This window comes from Lycorma delicatula, chromosome 2, assembly GCF_047948215.1.
Source record: "Lycorma delicatula isolate Av1 chromosome 2, ASM4794821v1, whole genome shotgun sequence".
NCBI lineage: Eukaryota > Metazoa > Arthropoda > Insecta > Hemiptera > Fulgoridae > Lycorma > Lycorma delicatula.
Window position 1 is genome coordinate 216,130,199 of NC_134456.1, and position 24,724 is coordinate 216,154,922.

At 31.4% G+C, this 24,724-nt stretch overlaps 2 protein-coding genes across 7 annotated transcripts in view; one reads left to right on the plus strand and one right to left on the minus strand.

Moving 5' to 3' along the window:
* Syx13 (syntaxin 13) overlaps positions 1 to 24,724 on the plus strand; it is a 67,346-nt gene that overhangs the window by 37,698 nt on the left and 4,924 nt on the right. For 3 of the 6 annotated variants that reach the window (XM_075357188.1, XM_075357189.1, XM_075357186.1), the window contains one exon: positions 361 to 2,040. The exons of 1 other annotated variant lie outside the window; for it this stretch is intronic. The gene's annotated coding sequence lies outside the window, so the exon portion shown is untranslated. Of the gene's footprint in view, positions 1 to 360; positions 2,041 to 24,724 lie in introns of those variants that run through there. 2 more of the 6 variants (XM_075357185.1, XM_075357182.1) reach the window with 1 other exon arrangement.
* LOC142320061 (uncharacterized) overlaps positions 18,162 to 24,724 on the minus strand; it is a 39,832-nt gene continuing 33,269 nt past the window's right edge. Inside the window, exons 4-7 of the mRNA XM_075357738.1 lie at positions 24,200 to 24,348; positions 21,445 to 21,532; positions 19,338 to 19,567; positions 18,162 to 18,270 (exon numbers count right to left, since the gene is read on the minus strand). Coding sequence (XP_075213853.1) covers positions 18,162 to 18,270; positions 19,338 to 19,567; positions 21,445 to 21,532; positions 24,200 to 24,348 — 576 coding nt within the window. The remainder of the gene's footprint in view (positions 18,271 to 19,337; positions 19,568 to 21,444; positions 21,533 to 24,199; positions 24,349 to 24,724) is intronic.

Sequence of the window (24,724 nt, forward strand, 5' to 3'; positions counted from 1 at the left end):
GGTTAATAGTATTTATTATCGCTGTACCTAATGGATCTCTGTACATCGTGATGCATTAAATTACAATGATTGAAGTACAATACATCAGATTTCTATATTTATTAATCTACCTATCTCGCCTACTTATACCAAATTTTTAAACTAAAGTTGTTTCATACATAATGATTTGTTTCATTTGTTTATAAATAAATTAAAAAATGCCTAACATAAATTACAAAAGTTTACTATAAATGGAATTTTTAAAAGGTTAATTAAATTTAATAGAAAAATTCTCGCAGTATATATAATGTAACTCTATTTAATTAAAATTGTATTTTATCTTTTTCACTCCTACACTAAATTTATGAAACAATTTTGCAGGCTGCTGTCAAATGTAAAAATCAGATTATGACTTCACCTTGCCAGCTTACCTAATTTCTGATAGTCCTAAAGGCGCTAAATCATAATGTTCCTGGAGTGGACTGAACTTATTATGAAGCAGCATGCAAAATTGAAGATCATTACTTCGAAAGACTGGCATGATGTCAAGTGGCATCATATTGTTTTCATATGATTCTATAATTTTGTTGTTAATATCAGTGATAAATTTGATGTTCTTGCTTCAACTTTTGCATGAACTTGAATAAACTGGGTTGAAACATTTAGAAATGCCGAAAAGCTGTTTTTAAAGAATATTCTTTGGGTTTAATACAGGTTTTTTTTAGTGGCACATAAGTTATGGGTTGGTAGAATTTCAGTTAAAGATGATTGTTTAGGGTGGATGACTGACTACGTGGATGAATAATCCATGAAATGTGAAAGTTTGTTGATCAGTTTTCTAAGTAACACTGAGTTGATCTAGCAAAATCTAGTCTGTGCTTCCTCAAACTGACTTTTCACAAAAAAGGTTTATTCTATATCCTCTGTATTCTTCTTACCAAGCCCTTGTTAATTTATCATTTTCCCCAAAATGAAAGTGAAAAGCCCATTTGGAAGAAATCAACTGCAACTACTGTCAGTACAGTTTGTAACATTAGCAACAACTTCAAGTACTGTAAAATATGTATAGTTGTGATCCAAGAAAGTTCACAGATCACCATAAGGAAACAAGACTTCGCAGGTGCACAGAGCTGAAACAATTGTATCAGCTGGAAGGTGTTGATTTTTTTGCACAGTATTCTAATTTATGATTAGGCATGGATTCACTGGAATCAAAAAGACAGCGTGGAATGGAAGAACATTAATTCACCGGTCAAGAAAATATTACAATCCCAACAGCTTTTGGGATTGCAAAGGCCTGGTTTTTGTCGATTTTCTAGATTAGCAGACAGTAAACAGTGCGTACTACTGTAACATATCAGCAAAGTGTTGTGAACAGTTTTGAAGAAATTGCTTGGAATCTCAATTCAAAGGCATCATTCTACTTCACAAAAAATCTCGTCTTATACAGCTCAGGTAGTCTGATCCCCCCTCATTCAATCCTGACTTGCTTCTATCAGATTTTTACTAGTTCATCCAATCAAGGGGGGGTCATCTACATGGTAACACAAGTTTAATGGCAATGACACATCAAGAAAATTATCTTAATTGGCTGCAACATCACATTTACTTGCAACAGGCACATATATATATATAATCTGATTCAGAGATGTGACAAGTGTATTAATGTTGCTGGAGATATGTAGAAAAGCAAAAAATATGCCAATTGTTAAATAAATTGAAGGACTTGTACATTCACCTAGTTCTACCATTTGTTCTGCTACTCTGTATTCTTGAACAACTATTCCAAACAAATTTTTTAAGGGATTTTTAGTTCATCAAACACCATTCTGTTGACAAAGATGTTACTAATACTTAGAGAATAAACTTTGATATTGTGTCTGATACCACTAACAAATAAAATTGAGAGGAATGTCATTTTAAATACTTCTTTCAGTAATTTAGATGTGCAATAAAAAACTAAGCTAAATTTAACGATTTTATTGATTAATACAGAATAAAACAAATTTACTATTAAAAAATGTCTGTTGTATACAAAAAATAAATTATAAAAATGAAAAAATAAAACGCTAATGTAACAATTTTATAACAAGTACACCATTCATGTTTTTTTTTTTTTTTTTTTAAATTTAATAAACTAATTTCAACATTCTCGGTAGCATTTGTTTTTAAGTAGGCAACATATATTTACAATCCATTAACATTTAAACAAAAATCTATAAATAAATAGTTGGATCTAGTGATAATTTATAAATAAAAAAATGAATGTATAACTAATTATATATAATAATACTGTTTACTTTCTTTGTATGTTTAAGTACATATACATAAAACGTATTCTATAAAGTAATTGCAAGAAAATACATATAAAAGGGCTGGCTTGATGTAATCTTGATGGTTAGCTATTATTAATATTGATGTATTCAATATGTTTATGGATGTAATCGCTGTAAAGAGTGTTGCTCTATAGAACTGAAGTTTGAACTATTTTTTCATAATATCAATTAGATTTCATTACTATTGGTTTGAATGCATTTGGCACAAAAAATAATATAACTAAATTTTAACTAATTTAATTTGCAAAAAAAAATTTTCCAAATTACTACAAAATAACATTATTAATACAATTTTTAACACAGCAAGACATCAGCCAAAATTAGTATATCCCTTACTGTATTGTTGCTTACAAATACACTATTTTAATTAAAAAAAAAATATATATATATATATATATATATACATCCATGTAAATGAGTTATGTTTAAAAGAGTAACAAAAAGTTTTGGGCTATGGGGAATTTTATTAATATGTGACTGGTGTCATTGTGTAAAGTGAAACTTAACACAATATATCCCTTAACAGAAAGATTCTATATATTGTGGAGTTTTCATGCTGCATCCATATAAGAAAATCATAGTACTGTTTCATAATTTTTACAATGAATGGTTTATGTAACATCTTATTATAAACATTTTTGTGAAACTAATGATATGTACATCAGGGAAGCCATCAAAATAATTTATAGACATTTATTTTATAAAAACCAAAAATTAGTTTTTGGTTTCTGATCCTAATTTGAGCTTCTAATTCTTATTTAAATATATGGAAATTAGGAGATGACTGCAGTATTTTAACTGGTTCGTACCATAATATCCTAAAATACTCGGGATGCATCTATCTGAAGCAATGATTGTGACCTGGTTGTAGTCAAAAGACCAAAAACATGATCATCATGCTTCAGTCTATCTAGAGATGTTAAGATGCGCCAATGATAATAAAACATTTTTAAATAATACAATAACAGGTAATGAATGAAATATGAATTTGTGGGTACAATACTGAAATGAAAAAATGTCAGCAGAATAAGGTCTACACTCTGATAACTCTTTGTCATAGCTGCTCAACTGCTCACCAATGAAACTGCACCCTCAAGTCTTGTTCAAAAAATGAAATGATTATTCTCTCACAACCCTGGCTCCAACAGATTCTTTTTTTGTTTCTTAAACTGAGATTAATGTTAAAAGGCTAAATATTTGACAGGACTAGGGGATCAGAAAATATATCCAAAGCACTAAAGGAAATTCTAATCAAAGCCTTTTAGAACTGCTTTCAGCAGTGAAAATACTGTTGGAATAAGTACAAGAATAAGGGAAGGAACTACTTTGAAAATGACAAGGCCCAATACCTCCCAAGTAACCCTTTATACAGGCTTAAGCATCTATAAAGCAAAACTTTGATTATTTTTTAAATAGACAAAAAATATTATAAGAAATGCGTGTTTAAATCAAAAATAAATTCTATAATTAAAAAAAATTTAATCTTGGACAAATTCTGATTCTAGATATTTTTTCTTAAGAAATCAACCAGTGAACATAACCAATTTTGGACTGCCTAAAATAGAGTGATATAAAATTATCAATACGATTACCACTATCACGCTTGGCTTAGTTTGCACTGATAAATCATTTTGTTCACAAAACAGAGTTTAGATCGGGTATCTGTTAAAATCGATAGTGAAATACAACAGGCATGTTGCTAGACATCTTAAACTTGTTCTACGATTCATTTAGAATGAATCAGTACAGTCTTTAGTGCAATTTATTGGATGTGTTTGAAAATAACAAAAATTTTGTTGAACCATTTCTATAACTTTTTAGGTTAAGGGTTGTTTGTTTATGTTTCTTTTATATTGCACTTTTTGTGCATTTCTTTGTATTTAATATTACTAAAAAGTTTTATATTGTTCTAAGTTAGTAAGCAGTTATTAGTATAAATATGTTTGGTATATAAGATAACAAAATTAAATTTTAAAAATTTTACATGAATTTTTTGTTTCTGTTCTGGCAGTTCAAATTTTTTACAGAATAAATTGTTACTAATTTTCTTTACATTAATAAGTATTAATTTTGTTATCTTTCAGGTGATGTAATATTTTTTGGGTTTCTTTTATGTACTCTCTTAATAGAATTTCTTTCAGATAGCTCAAAAGGGCCACATTTTCTGGCCTGACAAACTTTTACAAGTTCAGGTCTGAAGGTTTTAAATTAATACAAATTTTTATATTTTTAACAATAAATATAAGATAATTGCTTCTAAAATTCAGTTAAATTTAAACAAAAATATAATGAAGCGCTAATGAACAAGTATAGATTCAATGCAATGTTATTTCAAAAACACTATAGAAAGGAGTCAACAGTATTCATGGTGAGCTCAAGCTCAAAAAAATTCAATCGTACAATCACCTCTCAGTAGTCAAATTTGAATTAGTAGTTAGTAATTATATTAACACTGTGGTGAAGTTATTAATGTAGCACATGCAGGAAACTAGATCTACAATTTGAAGTAATTTATACAATATTTTTTTCTAAAATGCAACTTTTAACATACTCATGCACAAATTTTCCAAGTCGTACATCAACCATCCAACGGTGAAATCTACCGACTGATAACTGCAGACCAGCACGAGCAGATTTACTTTGCTTTAATTGATCTCCTGACACAGCAAACATGGCAGCAGATCTTAAACATGCCTAAAATAAAAAAAAAGATTTTTATAATTTATCCACTTTTAATTATGTGACTATCTGAAATGCACATATAGTAAACACCACAAATAACCAAACTATTTGTCTAAGTACTGAACAAAATATTAGCATAAAATCTTTTACCAGTCATTTTAAAGCTTTGGGTTATACTTATGCTGAACTCAAACACCTGGATTAATCATTGGTTTTGTTTGAACCTAACTGGAGCATCATAGTTTATTTACATAGTAACCATTACTCGGATCCTATTTTATTGTTGAAAATGAAGTAAAACAATGAAGTAATACAAAATGAAGTAATGTAGCAATACAATAAACTTTTTTAACACATTCAGATTGAATTTAACCCTAGAACCAAATCGGAGACCTTCCCATTTGATTATGCTTTATTACACTAGTCAACAAAATTAAATTTTTTGTTTGTTAAATAATAGTGAATGGCCAATTCTTTTAGTATTTTTATACTGATTTCATATATGTTAATAAACTTTTTCTATCGGGTTCAGTTTTTTTGTAACTGAAATTTCTTTTAAAACAAAAAATGTATAGTGAATATAATATGACAATACATTATATGCATTTTGTACTCATCTAAAATCTATTTCTTTTGGATTTTCTGCTTTAATTTTCTATAGGTAGATAGATCCCTCTTTAGATTCCAACAGTAGTCAGCTAACATTTTTGGTTTCCATTTTCCCTGGTATTGTGTTCTGCGTATAGATATCTCCTGGTGAAGGTGTTCTCCATGTTTATCACTAATACTGCCGAGATTGTTAGGGAAAAAATTCAAATGTGAATGTAATAAATGGATTTTGAGTGACATGTTATACCCAAGTTCTTTTGTAGTTCTGAAGGAGTTCACTCACAATTTCTCTATAGTTACTGGTCTTATGGTTTCCAATAAAGTAGTTTACCACATTTTGAAATGATTTACATGTAGCAACTTCTAAGTCATTCAAACATTCTTTAAACACCAGATCACTCATCATTAGTTTTCTTATTTGTGGTCCAACAAATATACCTTCCTTTACTTTAGCATCGCTTATATTAGTGAATTTGTTTTTTTAGAAAATTAAACCCTGCATCATTACAATTCATTGCTTTAACAAGATTTTTGAATAAACTTAAATTTATATTGGTGGAAGACAAAAATTTCCTGCTTTTACTAATGCCTGACTAACAACATTCTTCTCTCCTACAGTCAGTAACTCTCTCTTTGGCCACTGCCCTTTTATGTAATGGTTTCTCCTATCGCTGGTGTCCCACCTGCACAAAATGAAACAGAACTTAATGTAACCAAGTTGTAGTCCAAGTAAAAGTGCTATTAATTTCAGATCTCTACAAATATGCCATAAATATTTCTCATACTAAATCCTGATCAATACAAGTTTTGTATTTTAATAAGATTCCTTCATGAAAACAGCATGTGCTAATGGTATTGATGGGTATTTATTTCCAATGTGAAGTAGAACAGCTTTTAAACTAAGCTTTGATAAGTCAATAAAAAGTTGCCATTTGACAGGATGGTACATATTACCCAAAGCTTCCAGTAAAAAGTCCATATCAATACAGTATAATAAGAAGAAGTGTACAAATTCTGATTGTCTGTCACAGAAAGCAGTTATTTTAGTGTTTGGTTGTAAAAGATGCCATCCTTTCAGTCTTGATACCAGTATTTCTGCTTTTGTTTGATAAATTTACATCACGAATCAGATAATCTAATTCTGACTAATTAATTAAATAGATCATATGCCTCCTCTATGAATCATGAGACCTTGCCGTTGGTGAGGGGGCTTGAGTACTCGGTGATACAGAGTAGCTGGACCGAAGGTGCAACCATATCGAAGAGGTATCTGTTGAGAGCCAGACTAAGGAATGATTTCTGAAAGAGGGCAGCAGCTCTTTCAGTAGTTGTTAGGGGCGTGAGTCAGGACGACTTTAACGGCCATATCAACATCACTCAGTCCTCTGAGTACTGCGCAGCTGAAAGCAATGGAAAACTACAGCTGCATTTTTTCCAAGAAAATGTGGCTCTCTGCATTTTCATATAGCAATGATGGAGGGAGGCGCCTTCCTTGGTAAAATATTCCGGAGGTAAACTAGTCCCCCGTTCGGATCTCCGGGTGGGGACTACTATGGAGGGGGTCACCAGAAAATTAAAAAATAACATTCTACGAGTCGGAGCGTGGAATGTTAGAAGTTTAAAAAAGGTTGGTAGGCTGGAAAATTTAAAAAGAGAAATGGATAGGATAAATGTGGATGTAGTAGGAATTAGTGAGGTTCTGTGGGAAGAGGAAGGCGACTTTTGGTCAGGTGATTTTAGAACAATAAACTCAGCTTCAAATAATGGGCAGGCAGGAGTAGGTTTCATAATGAACAAGAAGATAGGGAAGAGAGTAGAATATTTCAAAACACATAGCAATAGAATCATTGTAATAAGGATAAAATCAAAACCTAAACCGACAACGATTGTTAACGTCTATATGCCTACAAGCGCCCTTTATGATGATGAGGTAGAGTGTGTATACGAAGAGATTGATGAAGCAATTAAACACGTAAAAGGAGATGAAAATTTAATAATAGTTGGAGATTGGATTGCAAGCATTGGAAAGGGGAAGGAAGGAAATATAGTAGGTGAATACGGGCTGGGCAAAAGGAATAAAAGAGGGGACAGACTTATAGAGTTTTGCACAAAGTATAATTTAGTAATTGCCAACACCCAATTTAAAAATCATAATAGATTTTGATAGATAATTAATCAGTGTTACAGATAAAAATTCTTTTTTTTAGTGAACTCGCATATTTATATTAACGTATATAAATTTTTCTGGTCTTTCATGTTTTTATAATAATTTCATTTTACAATTTGGCTTTCCCATTAAAATTGTGGAGTGACAGCATTCATACATCAAATGTGCTAATTAGAAGCTTTAATTTTATAATGATTATTTTTCAACAAGTATCAAGAAATATTTATTTCCAATTAAAGCTTTCTACCTTATTTTAAATAAAAATTGAAATACTGGAAATATTTACAAGTAATAAAAAATACTGAGTGTATAAGCAGTTCCTCCAGGCCTTTTATAACCTATTCTACTCGTGAAAATAATGGAAAAAGTTATAAATATTATAAATTTCCTAAAATGCTTCGTTTACAAGTTATGAATAGCAAACGATTTTGCCCACACTTCAGTTATCCCAGTGAAATGAGGTAGTACTGAAATTTTTAGTACGTTAATAAGGAGCAGAATTAGTGATTTCTTATGGCCTTTGAAATAAAAATAAAATAAAATAAGTCCCAGAACTGTATCTGCAGTAGTTTTTGAGAAATATGGGATGAAAACCAATAAATTGGTAGTAAAAAATCCTGTTTTTTTATGTTTGACGTTTGTTGAACGGTTTGTAAAAAACAAAATTTTTAAAAACAAGATTTGTAGAAAGTATAATTCTGAACAAAATAGTGTAAGATAATTTTATTTAGAAACAGTTCACTTCTACATTAGTCAGAAAAGTTCTTATTTAATATAAACAAAACTCAAATTCTTTTATGGTGATGTGAAAATTTGTACAAACAAAATTTTGTTACACAACTGTAAAATAAAAATTACTTAAGATTACTTTTTTTATTAATGACAGAAATACAATAAATTATTTGGGGAATTATTATTTAAAAGTTGACAGTAACATAACAACAGCTGATAAAACAATCTGCAATACCGTATTAGTATTTAAATTATTCTGAAAGGTACATCAAGTATATCGGGTACTGTGAACTGTGCTGTCATTAGTGAAGGTTTTCCATGAATTTTAGTTTGAATATGATTGGTTTGCCATTAAATTAATGCGATACTTATTTACAGCAGAGGAATACACTGATATGGTATTAATTTTGGATGTGTGTAATAGTAATGCTACAGCTGCTGCAGCAGAACACATTTTCTGAATCGCAGGATTCCAGATCCCAAAACAATTAGCGCAACTTTTCGCAATCTTCAGGGAACAGGTTCACTACCTACTATTCATATCAGCTATGAGCAATCTGTTCCACACCATGCTGTTATCGATGAAATTATTATCGAGGCAGTTCAGTACAGTCTAGGCATTGATACATGAAGTTGTTCTAAGCAGTTTGGATTTTTGCATTCTATGGTTTAGAGGACATTTAAACAAAACAAGTTTTATCCTTATCTAAATAGCCAGTTCAAGATCTACATGCAAAAGACAGTCCGCTTCACTTGGAGTTCTGAAAAAGGCAGCATATATATTGACAACTCAACTAGTTTGTTTTGTTTACCGATGTAAACAAATTTCACTTGAGATTGTGTCAAGAACTTACGCAATGAGTATGCAAGGACAGAAGTAAATCCTCATGAAATGGTGGATGACAATTTTCAACACCAATTTAGCGTCAATGTATGGTGCGGCCTTCTTTACAATCAGCTGTATGGACTGTTCACATTACCTAGGCGCAGAAATACTAAGATCTACTTCCACTTTCTTCAAGAAGAATTGCCATGGCTGGTTGGAAATGTTTCTCTAGCACTGAGATGCAAAGTATAGTTCCAGCAAAATGGTGCACCTCTCCACTTCTCTTGGCCATTTTCATTCACTTAAATCATCATTTCCCAGAGAAATGGATTGGAGATCCACATTCCTGGTCACAAAGATTGCCTGATCTAATAATACCTTTAGATTTTGCATCTGGGGACAGATGAAAATTGTTCTATACAAACAAAAATACATTCTCGTGAGCAATTAACTGCCCTATTATGGATGAGCCCAAACAACTTAAGGACAGCTTTGAAGAACTAAAAGAGTAAAAAAAGCAATACATAAGTGTACTAAGAAATGTGCTGAAAATGGTGGGCTCATTTATGAATACTTATTATAAATCTGTATGTATAATGCATTTTGGTCTAGTATACTGTTTCTAAATAAAATTTGAATTTTTCTAACTTTTCTTTGTTTTAAGTGTTTAAAAGTTATTGTACTCAAACATAAAAAACAGAGTTTTTTTTTACCAAAATTTATTGGTTTTCACCACAGATTTTTCAAAAACTACTGCAGATACGATTCTGGGACCTATTTTATTAAATTTTTTCAGGTGAATTACCATAAGAGATTACTAATTCTGCATCTTAACATCCTAAATATCTCAGTACATCCTCATTTCACTGGGGTAGCTGAAATTTAAGCAAAATCTTTCATTAGCCATAACTCGCAAATAAATAATTTTATCTCAGATGTTTTTATCAACTTTTTCCATTATTGTCATGATTAGAATAGATTATGAAAATCTCACGAGGGCTTTATATTGAGAACCTGAATGTTACCATATTGAATTAAAAATCAATTTTATACAGTAAGACTGAAAAGACTGCATGTATAATTGAAACAAAAAGAAAAAAATATGTATGTATTATTTTTCTAAAATCAATCCATTCAAGACCCATTTCAGTAATGGTAATTGTTATTTCCAGTATATGTAATTGTAATTTTAATTTTATGTTTTATATGTAATTTTATAAAATGTATTATATACGACTGATTATGTGAATTCTGCAAAAGTGCTTTTGTAAAAAATTATATGAAGAAATTAAAAAAAAGGTAAGAGTTATCTTATTACATATATAAACACCTCACTAGATCACATCTACAGTTGTAGCTTGGGACCTAGTCCCACCACAGGTGATCCCCTGATAGTCAACCATGAAAGGTCTTTTAAGGAATACTCCACAGCTGAACGAAGCAACACAAGTTCAGAGAAGGCAGCATTTGGATATGGTGGGCTTAGAAGAAAACATACGATCGGAAGCATTGGAATGCTCCAACACTACACATGAACAAGAAAAATACGAAGTCTATAATCAAACCAAAGAAAATCACCTACATCTCCATTCACAATGTAAACTCGCTCATATGCATTAGCAAACTAAAAATAATAACTGGCCTAATGGATTAACACTGTTAAAGTCATGGGTCTGCAGTTAATAAGAAACACAGACCAGGACGTCATGAAATCTCAAGGATATAGGCACTACAAAGGTATACCTGTGAAGAGAGTGATGAAAAATATACCACAGTTTGGAACAGGCTTTTTAGTCAGCCTCAGAATAATAAATTATTATTACAAGAATGCAATTCACAATCCCCAAGAATATCAACACTCATCCTAAAAGCATCTAATAAAATGTAACACCCATGCACCCATTATTAATAAAAGTAACTCTCCAAAAGACTGTAAAGAAACAGAAAAGTTCTGGGATCTACTTGACTTGACTATAAATAACATCCTCAAAAATCATGTTAAACAATTAGTTGGAGACTTCAATGTTCAACTAGGCAGAGAAAGAAGGTAGCGTGTGGCATCATTGTAAAATGGCCTTCCCAAGAGAAAGCCACATACTAATCTCAAAATCTACGTATTTCAAGAGGAAACCTCAAAAATGCAAAACCTGGAAACACCCTGACTACACTAAAGGCGAATGGCAATTAGACCATGTCTTCATGAACAAACACTACCACAAGGAGATCTACAACGTAGAAGTCCTCTAAGGAGTAGACACAGGCTCAGATCACTATGTAATCAAAACTAAAATTAAATTTACTCCCAATGAATGCAACAAAACCAAACCCCTGAAACTAAAAGAAAAATGGACTCCACCCAACTAATCAAGAATGAAAATTACAAAAAAGCAACTGAAAAAACAGCATACGCAGATAAACTCAAAGATCTCATCAACAACCTTAAACAAATCGCAGAAGAATTAGCCTCAATAAAATTCCATAAAAAATATCAATGGTGGAAGAGCAAATGTGACGAAACAATGGAGAAAAGATATCAAGAACGGCTATTTCACCAATCCCAAAAATCAGAAACAGCCATCCAAAATCTAGTAAAACAAAGAAAAGAAACATCTTGAACCCTAAGGAGAATAAAAAGACAACACTATAAAGATACACTGAAATCAATAGAAGAAGAATTCAATAAAACATAGTAGAGGTAAAGAGACTTATTACAAAACCTCAAAAATACGAACCTCCAACCCTACTAACAAAGAATGAAAACTATAAACTGGCCCATAACAATAAAGACAATGCAAAAATCTTAGCTAAATATTTTAACAAACTCCTAAATTGCGAAAAACTGACAGCACTCCTTAACTTCAACATCAACACCACTGGAAAACATTAACCCTCCCACAATAAAAGAAGTCTAACTAGCAATGGGTAAGATGAAGAATTACGAAGCAGCACGAGAAGATTAGACTTTTTTAGAGATCAGGAAACATGGAGGAAAATTAACAAAAATTGCTCTTGTTAACATCTGGATCAAAGAAGAACTACCAGAACCCTGTACAACAGCATTCATCCATCCACTACACAAAAAAGGGAAGAAAAACCACCCTAGCAATTACATGGGAATCTCATTCCTAGACACAACATACAAAATTCTTTCAAGAATCACCCTGAATAGGACCAGTTCACAACTCGAGAAAGAACTAGGAGAATACCAGGGAGGTTTCAGACCTGGAGGAGCTGCACAGACCAGATCATAAGTTTCAAGCTATTAATGGATTACAACAGGAAAAGAAACACAGAAATGATGATAACATTTGTAGATTTCAAGAAAGCTTATGACTGCATACACAAAGAATCCCTACAAAGACTTTTAAGACACCTTGGACTATATCCCAAATAAATAAACATGATAGAACTCACAAAGATAGACCCTCACAAAGTCAAAAGTAAAATTCAGAGGCAAATTCTTGGAACCATTTGCCTAACAAAGTCATGTACAAAGAGTTGGATCCCATCACTGATACCATGTGTAAGAGGAGACTAGGATCCTTTGGACATATCATGGGGTTGCAAGATTCAAGACTTCTGAAACAGCTAGAACAGTACAATCTCGACTCAAAAACACCAAGACAGGATGCAGATGGATCAGAGAAAAAATAGAGGTTCTGAAAGAAATTTGGCCTTACACCAGAAGACACCACAGATAAGATAAAATTAAATAGTCAAGAACAAAAACACTCGCTTCATACTCACAAGAAAAAACTCACAACACAAACATTATCAACACTAGAAAGGGCACAAAGATCGAAATGTATGAAAAAGTACTGGGAGAGCCACATGGCCAAATAGTCCCATCAAAGAAACTTGAATAATGGACTGACTAAAGTGATCCTATGCGATCATAACTATGCGAAGATAATAATTACATTTTTTTTAAAAATGTAATTTTTTTGGCGGCTGACAAAGCAGGAAGGATCCTTGATGCTCTTACAAGACTAATGAGTAACAAGCAGGGACTCTGGGCTGGAAAGACACAGCTCATTCTCTCGGAGGCCACCTCGGTTCTGTTATATGTGGTGCCGGTCCATCCCGGGGGGGGGGGGGGGGTACTGGTGAGGGCGAGGAATGAGAGGCTCTTCTCCTCACTCCAGAGAAGGGCAGAGATCAAGGTGGCCTCTGCCTATCGTATGATTTCAGGCGATGTGGTAGAGGTCATCGCCAGGGTCCCCCCCCAATTCATCTGAGGGCAGCACAGCTAACAAGAAGGTACAAGGGAATGACAAAGGCTGAGACAGGGGGAATTCTACTGGAGGAGTGGCAGACCAGGTGGGATGCCACCACTAAGGGCCGCTGGACGAAGAGACTAATCCCAAGGATTGGGCCGTGGATTCAGAGAGGGCATGGGGAGGTGAGTTACTATCTCACCCAGATCTTCTCTGATCACGGGAACTTCATGACTTACCTACATCGGTTCGGAAGAAGAGCCTCCCCAGCGTGTGCATATTGTACGCAAATGGAAACACCAGAGCACATGCTTTTTAACTGTGCTCGGTGGGATCACGTCAGAGTACAGATGAGACTGGCGTGGCTCACCCCAGGTAACATCGTGGGATACATGCTCCTGGGAGGAGGGAATAGAACGCCATGGAGAAAACGGTCAGCAGAATTCTGGGTACAAAGGAAGAGGAGGGCAGAATTGGGGAGGCGGCTCTACGATGCTAGGAACAGGACTTGATAGGAATGCTTGCTTTAAGGAAGTAACAGCCATGTGATGCTTGATGATGCCGGGTGTTTTACAGAAGTAGGGTGAGGTGCACTCATGTATGTGTGATGGAATGTTATAATTAAAAAAAAAAAGTGTTGAAGTGTGAAGACGTGCAGAGCCACGGAGGTAGTCTTTTTGCCCAGGGTGTTCAGGTCTGCCCACATTCAAAAATGGAGGGGTCAGGACTCCCCGATGATGGCATAAAGAACCCTAAAGGTGTGAGTGGGTCACGAAGTTAAGGATGTGCAAAACATACATCTGGAACTGTAAGATTAGGGACAGGATGAGTAGCTCCTTAGCGGAAGGGCCTAGCGGCTATCTGGAAGAGGAAGGTCGGTGTGTCCTAGTGAAGTTGGGGAGACCCCAGTGGGAAAGTCCCAGAAGGGGTCTAGCCAGGGTGGACAGAGACTGCTGCCATGACACTATGAGGTGACTATGTTTTGCTTAACGATGAGGACCAGTTGCGTTAGTGGTGTTAAAAAAAAGTCAGTATAATACTGATCAAATGTTTACCTCTCATTTTTGTTACAATTTACAACTTCTGGCTTCTTCAATAACAGTTCTATCTTGAATAGTTATGTTAACTGTAAATAAATGTAATAATAACAAACAGTAATTGAAATTCATGTTGAAATTAAACACCTGATAAAGCCCTATACATGTAGAAAATTAGACTAATTTTAATTGTGTATAACAAAACACAACTATAAGAATCGAACTGTACTAATCCAAATAGAATTCATTCCAACAGGAAAAATACAACGGTATGACTGAGGAACTGCACCTGTAGCCACAAAAAAACTCAAGTGATTTCATAACCACATATATAATTTGCTAATGGTGAACAAAATCCTTCATTTAGTTATCTGCAGTATCTGTTACATTAGTAAATTTTCATCCACACTGAATTTGTCAATCTAAAAAATCAATATATTGCAATACCCTTACAGATACAAATACAATGTAAAGGTTTCACTGTACAATGGAAAGGTAAACATTAGATTAGCTACGTGTTACTTTGTTTTGTATTTTATTCAGGAAAATAACAAAAGTTTTGTTTAATTATTCAGGAGAAAATAAAAACTGGTTTAGAGTGACTCAAGAGTCTTTAGCCATAACTTTGTTATTTATGAACGGATTTTAATAAATAAGGAGTTCCTTTCTTTATTACAAAATGCTTAACTTTTTTTTTTTTTTTGTAAAACATAACATTTAAATAAACTAGTTGCAAAGATATTAACAATTATAAAGTTTACATCACTGCCGCTTTGAAAAGGATAGAGATCAGGTTTTTTTTAGAGGATAGAAGTAAACCTCTAGGTACCATAGTTGTATATTAAATTTCAGCTGAAAACATTAACCATCCCTGAGAAATAAATTTTTATGTTAAAAATACAAAATGATGGATAGCCAATACACTAAGTGTTTTTGGACATATGTTGATATAATATTTTTTTCTTAATTTCCACGTGGTGGATCATCCCCTGAATTCTTAGAAAGAATTTAAACAGTCTATATACATGTTTACAGAGTAAGTCAAAAGTATGGAAGCCCCTCCTCAACAACTTTAAAACTGTTCCAGATAGAATAGTGTAACTTTCAGAATATCGGGTCAACTACTTTACCTTTTGATGAGAAATAGAATTTCAACTTCTTCTTGAGGGGGGTGACTCTAGAGTTGTAATGGAAATATTTTAAATGGTAACATCCTTTGTGCAATAAACATTTTAAAGAGTCCTTTAAGACAAGAAAAATGATATAAATAAAAAGTTGGTGCAATGTCTGAACCCAAAATGGCAGCAGGGTAGTTTGAATTTTAAAAAATTACATTGATAATTTAAGTAACTGTTATCACAAATAAATAAATTTATAAAAAATTGATTAAATGGATGTTACCAAATAAATTTATTTAAAAAAATAATTATTTTTTAAGTGTAATGTTTGCTTATTTACTGACATTTCATTTTAATAAATGTTTGAAATGTCCTGCTATTGTTTGAAAGCATACCAATAGGTTGCAAAAGGATAATACTGCATTATTCAATGATTCCCTAGTGATATTTTGTGTTGATTCTTGAATTTTATTTTGTAAATCATCGATATCTTGGTGCTTATTATGATAAACAATACCTTTTAAATAGCTCCCATAGAAAGTAATCCAATGGTGACAAGTCGGGTAATCTCACTGGCCAATATTCTGACCCCTTTGGCTAATCCATATTCCATGAAAAAATGCATTTAAAATTTGATGTATCTGAAGACCAAAATAAGGCGGGGCACCATCTTGAAACCAGTGTTTTGGAAGTTGAGGCCAACAACGTTTTGAATGTTTGGAAAGTTATGGTCAAGAAGCAAAGCCTCATACTTCACTGCATTTACATTTCCATCAATAAATATAGGCGCTACGAATCGTCCACCAACAATACACGCTCATACATTTACTTTTGACTGGATACTGTGTATGTGCCTCATGATACCAGTGTGGAATAATGTCAGTTCAGTATTGACCTAATTATGATCATTTATATAGCCATTTAAAAAAAAGTGGTCTAATCACTAAAAACTATTTTGTTTAATAAACTAGGATCTGCACAAATATTGTTCATCATAATTTCACAGAAATCAAGTCTTCGATTATAGTCATCTTCATTAAGTTCTTGCAACAGACAAATTTTTGGGTTTGAAATTTTTACTTTTTAACGTTCAGATAACTGACTGAACTTTGGCTAATGTTATGTTCTCATGCTGCTGTTTGAATTGAGGAATGAGGATTCTCAATTCTTGGATAATCTGTAACGATTTTTTATTATTTGTTGCAGATTTAGGTCTCCCTGTTTAACCTATCCCTGTTTCTTCAAATTGTTTGGTGGTTTTTGACACTGTACCTTATGAAATAGGATTTTGATTAAGTTTTGCATTGAACAATTCACAAACCTCATTACATGACCTAACTATCACCAAAGCCCGTCATCATTAAAAGTGTGACTTGTTCTTTCATTCTCACCTGTTCACTAAGTGACATGTTGATAGCAATGTTAGCAGGTAGCACAGAAAAAATTAATTCATTAAAAAGCAATTACAAAAAAGATAAATAAAAAAAGTGGTTTGTAAAACATATGGTAAAGTTAGACAAAATCAATTAGCTAACTAATCACAGTAAATTTTCATAAGAAACTAATAATGTATTAATGAAACTCTAAATTAAATATTAAACAACAGTGAAGTAAGCTTCATTTTAGCAACAATGGTAAGAATACCATCAATGATCAGCATGATAAGGTGACAATACTTTTATTTATTTACTCATTAAAGTGGAACAAAAGCAATCTTTTCTGTTAAAAATTAAATTTTTTTTTTAATTTATAAAATAAAATTTAATTAGATTAGATTTTAATTCAATTCACTTTATTTTTTTTTTAAATTTAATTTTATGTTAATTCACTAAATTTAGTAATTTTCAAAATCCAAACTTTATCCCACTGCCATTTCGGGTACAGATATCGCACAAAACTTTTATTTATACTACTTTTCTTGTCTTACAGACCTTTAAAATGATTTATCTCTCAAAGGGTGTTAACATTTAAAATATTTGAGCTACAACTTCTGGGCTTACAACTACAAGAATGGGTTGAAGTTCTATCTCTTGTCAAAAAGTCAAGTAGTTGACTGATACCTTATACTGAAAGTTATAATATTCTATCTAGAATGGTTTTAAAGTTGTTGAGAGGTTTCCATACTTTTGACTCTGTATGTATGCTCAAACATTTTACACCAAGAGGAGGACACTATGTAAATTTTCTGGTAAAACAAGAATACTTATTTAAATAATTTTAAATATGTAATTATATTAACAAATTAAAATAATTAAAAATTTTTCACAAATTGTAATAATAAAAAGGATTTATATTATAAACATTACATACCTTAATGCATGAATCGGCAAGAACAGGGCATAATATTATTCTCAAGGCACTGGCTACTTCTTGTTTTCCACACATCCCAACAGGCTTAGCGAGGCGCTGAGCCTCTCTAGCAAGTCTTACCAGCGCTCGCTGCATCAAATAGGAAAGTCTAGGTATTGTTTCCATAGCAACACGTTCCATACTTTCTTTGACTACCATTTTGTATGACACGCAATACATCATGATTAGACCATGGAAGGTGCTGAAGTTCAACTAATCTGCAAAACAATTTCAAATAAATCTCTGTAACAAAAGCAAAAATAAATAATGAAAACTTATATATTTTTATTAGCATTTTGTTTAATTTAAAAAAAAATACAAGTAGATGTGAAAAAATCTTATGTGATAATTTTGCAATAAATTAAACTTATATTTATTCATTATTATTTATTTGAAATACATATTTCATAACTCCACTTACTGTTGGATGCAAGACTGGAGATTTTTCATTTAATTACCTATTATACATGTAAATAATAAATAACATTTATACTGTATACATTCACATAATATATTTTTTACACATTAATACTTTATAGAGATTATTAATAAATACAAAACATTGTCGAAATTATGAAATATACAAAATGGAACATAAAAAAAATTTTTGATGATCTGAATTAAATTGTACCTGATCATGAAGATATCTACAAAATTGTTTATTTTTTAATATTTTACCTTATTTTGATTTTTGAATAAAAATCAAATAATTCAATTTATGTGAAATACATTAATTTACTGAGTTATATTAAATAAAGATATTATGTTTCATCTGATTAATCATAAAAAAAATTCTGAAAGAAATCTATTATGGTTGTCACTGATCAGCACAGTCACATTCTTATTATCATATTGAAGTCAGCCTTTTTACCAACCTATATACTCATTCTTCATCCCTATTCATAATAATGAAGAAATAAAATTACATAGATTTATCTATGTAATTTTAGACTAATGCAACTGCAAATTCAATATACATTCAATCTACCACATCAGTGAATAGCCTTGTATTGAATTTGATGGCCATGTTGCAGCAAGTTGTGAACTTGCAACAGAATGTATTGACAAATAAAATGGGATAACTCACTGTGTCAAATATCATAGGTGCAGTGACTGATAAAGAATACATGTGATGCTAAGTAGCACAATCATTTAATCCTACAAAAAATTATCCTTCCACAACACAGTTGGAACTTTTGGGTGTCTTATGTAAAATAAGAAATTTAATAAAGAGTAACAATGTTTAATATTAATGTTTATTAATAATATTTTTAAATGTACATACCTATTATGAGAATCAACCCAGACAAATTCATCAGCAGATGTGACATTTGTATTAATTGTTTCTAATGATGAATGCCTCATCAACCTACGAACTGCCGGTTCACTAGATTCACTACCACTAAGACTTGAATATGTAGAGGTACTATATCCAGCATTTGATGTATGTGACCGCATAGTAAGCTGTTGTATTGCCAGCTTAATGTCTTCCAAACCAGAACCACTCGGTACTAACTGCAATATATAACATAGTTCCAAGATAGGATTAAAATAAAATGGGACATATTAATTTTAACTAGTACTCTAGTCAAGTATAAATAACAGAAATATATTACAAATCAACAATTAACATCAAAATCAAAACAGAATCCTAATATTTATGGAATACAAATATCTACTCCTTCACAACTAGATCTACACACACAACATAAACAATATATATGTATATGTATCATACAATTACATCTAAATACAAATACAATTATTTACAAAAATTACAGAGAATATTTCTTTGTTAGATTTTCCAAAACAGTTAAATTGTATTTCCTGAAATCTTTTTATTTTTTATACAAGCACATTTATCTTTATTGCAAAACTCACATGACTGGTAAACAAGTGATGAATTTTATATACATGTAATAATTATACTATTTATAAATAAATATAATTTCCATCATTTTCATCTATAAGTATAATTTATATCGTATTCGTAAGAGATATCAACTGTTAAAAACCAAAAACCATCAGAAGATGCCCTTTGAATACTGATGAACTGTCTATTATTTCATGCTTAAAAAGAAAGTTATCTCTTTTTTTTAGTCAATTAAGTTAACTTATGAATTGTACTTTTACACAGATAACCAACAGAAATCTTTTGTTGTTCTTTTTATTTCAAATTTTCACAACCGGTGGGTAGATAACTGACCAAATTATAAGTTATCAGTTATACTCCATAAAGTACTTTCAAATTTGGATGCTGTCCATTTCTAGAGTTGGCAATACAAAAGTAGATATTTAAAAATTCTTTTTATAAATAGATTCCATTGTAGCTAATTTAATCATACGTAACGTACTGGCTTGTTTGGTGGAGTTTTGTAATAGAGGAAATTTTACTTCTGTTAAAGTAGTATCTAAGCCAGGCCTCTAATCCTTCTCAATTTAGTTCAATATTGCTTAAACACTTTTAAACACTTACAGAACTATATATATTATAATACATGGACATTGTGATTAACCTAACTTATTATTGACATATTTAAATAACTGACATCAAGAGATACATTTTGATTTTTAGCTATGATATCTCATCTAAAAATTAAAAAAATATATATTTATAAATCTTAATGACTGTAATATTAGTTTATATATGATTTGTTCCATTAATTTTTTTTATACCATTAGCATTTCTATTATTTAAAAAGCTATAATTTTACTACTTATCAACTAATTATAAAGCTGCAGAAGGCATTTAAAAATAATGGTTTATTTCAATAATAGGGGGTTGATATAACAAGACCCATTAACATTCTAAAGAATTAAATAATGAACATGTACTATTAGTAATAACTAATAAAGATATCTAGAGGGTGCCTATTAATGACTGTAGTTTATAAGAGAAATACTTGAAAAAATATGCTGTTTTATCTTAATGTATTACTTCAATACGCAGTGTGGCCAAAATACTATTTCTTTTGAATTCTTGTTTGATTCATTATTTAATTTGATTTGTTAGGCATTCTGTCCAGCTTATGCTTATATATATTTTTCAGACTTCTTCTAATTCAAAATATAAACAAAAAAATAAAAGTAGCAAAAAAGCTGGTAGTAAGAAATTACATTGCAAGACAAACTAATTGTATCAGAAAGCACCTAATCTAATAAAAGCAAATCTTATTAAAAAAAAGTAATAATTATAAACAGTGTGATAGAATTGGACTGAAAATAGCTTATTAACTTGAAATCTAGGAATTAAACATTTTTGCCAATCTACATTTTTAGCATAAGTTACATTATACAAAAAAAGAAAAAACTGATTTATGTTTAATAAATGAAAATGCATACATTGTTATAAACAGCCTTTAAGAGAAGCTTCATTGAAAAACAGTAACTACCTTGGCTGGTGTAGCTCGATGTCTGCTTCTATTCTGTATGTTTTTACGCCCAGAACGACTCTGGTTAGGCATTACACTTGCTGACAGCCTGTAAAACATATCAGAAACTTTTGATAAAAATAGTGTTCAATTATTTCTGAGGAAAGTATTGCGACAGAAATCATTAACTTACAGAATATTCTATAATAAAGTTAAAAAAGGAACATAAATCTCAATTTATAACCAAGCTCCTTTTTTCAAGAGGAATGATTTAAGATATAAGAAGAATTTTTACACTGTAAAAATATTTAGTAAAATGTAATTATTAATAATAATATTAAAATAAGGTAGACTTCAAACTTGTATACTTGAACAAACATATGATTATCACTGAATACAAATCAATGGACAGACCTAGTAGTACAAAGGTTCTAATTTACTTCGGAGTGTAGACTGCTTTACCTACCCTGGGTCGAAAGGCACATCTAAGTATGGCAGTTTTGACCAAGCAAAGTTAGCATTCAACAAAAAGTACAAACTTTACACAGCAACGGATGTGAACGCTGATGTGAAGATATGAATATGACACTGATGAAGACATTTGTGTGGATATGCCCCCCTGGTAGGTAAACTTGAACATTTGGGGAAGCAGAGAAAAAAAGGGTGAAATCTTTGAATTATGGTGCTAGCATAGAACGATGAAAATTAGTTATTTTGACAAGGTTACAAATATTCATGTTTTACTGAGAATGGGATTAAAGAAACCATGCTAGTTGGAAGTAATTAGAAAGAGCCGTATGAACATATTTTAAGACATGATAGCTTACTTAAGCACCCATCCTAGAAGGGACCACAAAAGATGAAAATGTTAGAGGTTAGCCTGGAATGGAATATATTAATATAAAATGACATGAATTGCAGGACCTATGCCAAGTTCAGGAGAATGGCTGACCAAAGAGTCATATGGAGTGTTATTGCCAACCAACATATTGAGAAGATATTACCAAAATGTTTTGCGACCCTTAAAGAATTCAACTAAAAATAAACTTCAATGACATAAAAACACTTTTGCCTACATAACATCAACAACTAACTTGGAGTAAAAACAAGAGTAATATAATTTTTTTTTTTTTAATGTAGATAAACAATGATGTTTAGAACTAACCAATTTTGTTAAGATTTAGCAAAACTACTTTGTCTACTGGCATCATTAAAAACAAATTATACATCTAATAATTTTACTTTTTAAATAATTTCTGAGTTTTTTCTGGGACCAACATGGACTGAAGATGGTGGTAGAAATAAAATGTACTTAAGCTGCCATTGTGTTTTTTAATTTACATTCAGTAAACATTAAAAGATGTAAGAAGCCAAGTTAGTTGATAATACTTTCTTTTTTTTGGCAAACAATGAAGCAAGAGCAGATCCTGATGACCATAGGCCCAGACCCAGGGTAATTAGAAGGGCTGAATTACTACTCTTCACTAATATAATGACTTAAAAGTAGTGGTCATACTTCCTCGATAGTAAGATGCTAATAGAAGAAGTTTGTTTCTGTTGTATCCATTGTTTGTTAAATATGTCAGATCTTTAAAAGAATATTTCTCTTAGCGTTTTAAGACAAAGTTTTATACACCTAAAGTGTATTATGATAAAATAGACAACCAAAAAAGAACAGTTGTCTAGTTTATTAAGATTGTAGCTGTTATGTACTACCACACTGTCTAATAATTATACAAGTTGTGTTCTTATAAATGATGCATCTAAACACTGCATCTTCAACTGTAGATCAAGTTACTATTGAAAAAAATTAATTTTTTTTTAGCTGTAGCAGTATGAAAAAAATAGGAATGTGAAATTCAAAAGAATCATCAAATAACTTGTGAAGAACATTTTATGAAAAACATTGATTATTTACAACCTGCCTAAGCTACAATTTTGACTTATTGAGAAGGAAATTAAGTCATGCCTATACTCCTACATTTAAGAACCAGCAGCCATATTACCTCAATCTCTGCAGAAAATGAATAAAGCGCATTCTTGCAAGGCAAAAAAAAATTGCGGCAACTAAAGAAACAAAAAGAAGATGACTACATAAAAAAAATTAAACAAATTGGATGGTTTAAAAAGTTATCTTGACAATAGAAATCAGGCTAGCTTGTGTTGATAGAAGAATCAAATTATAATGACCGCAGTAAAAGTAGCTTTCATACCATTGTCAATTTGCATTTGTGATTAATTAGAAAATAGAAATGTTTAAGAATGCCATTTTAAAAGTTTTATACAAAAATGAGAAACGATGTATTATGTCAAAATTACATTTATGCTGTGGTAAAGTAGACAAATGCAACTCATGGTTAATGTTTGTTGCTGTAAATACATGGATACATCTAAATGATAGACAATAAGCTAAAGTAAAAGAAAGCAACTGTGGAAGAGAAAATAAATAAAAAAGCTAATGTTTAAGTACAGAATCAATAAAAATAAGATTTCACCATTTAGAAAAACAATCAAGTTTAATTCAGGTGGATCACTCAGCCAATTTTCTGATATGGTAATTTTTTTTTGGCACTCTTTAAATATCCTGCAAGCTAGTTGGCCAAATGAAACGTTAACATTAATCCTTCCTTATCAGTCCTAAACATAATCTACTGATTCAAGGTCAGTTAAATGTTTTAAGAAATACATTCATTCAAAGTTATTCAAATAATAACCTCTGGATAAATTAATTGATTTTTCTGATTACAATGACATTATAATGAACATAAAGTAGTACCGTTCATCTTCAGGCACTGAATTGAGGTGTGATCGGTAGTGTTGATGTCTGTCCACTGGTGGACTGGAACTGGTGTGTCCATCAGACATGCTAGCATGGCCTGATGAACGATTATCATCTGAAGAACTGCCATTAGAATCATGGCGCCTCTGAAAAAATTAAAAATATTTATAATTCTTATTGAAGCATTTTTGTAGCGAACATTATTACTTCATAAGCAATAATACCAATAAAACAAATTTTTTTTTTTATTACTAATATTAAAAGTTACATTGAAAAAAATAAAAAGCTACAATGTTTAGTCTCTACTAACAAACAATATTATTAGTATTGTGCTGAAGTAGCCGCCACAATAATTACATTCAAGAAATAAAATGAAGTAGTGATGTGTCAGAAAATATCAAACAGTTTGACTGAACTGTACTTTCTCAGATAAAAACCAACTGCTGTTTCACTTCTGTAGAAACTATCCTTTTTCCACCCAATAGCAAAGGCTTGGCTGATAAATTTTGCACATATATGCGT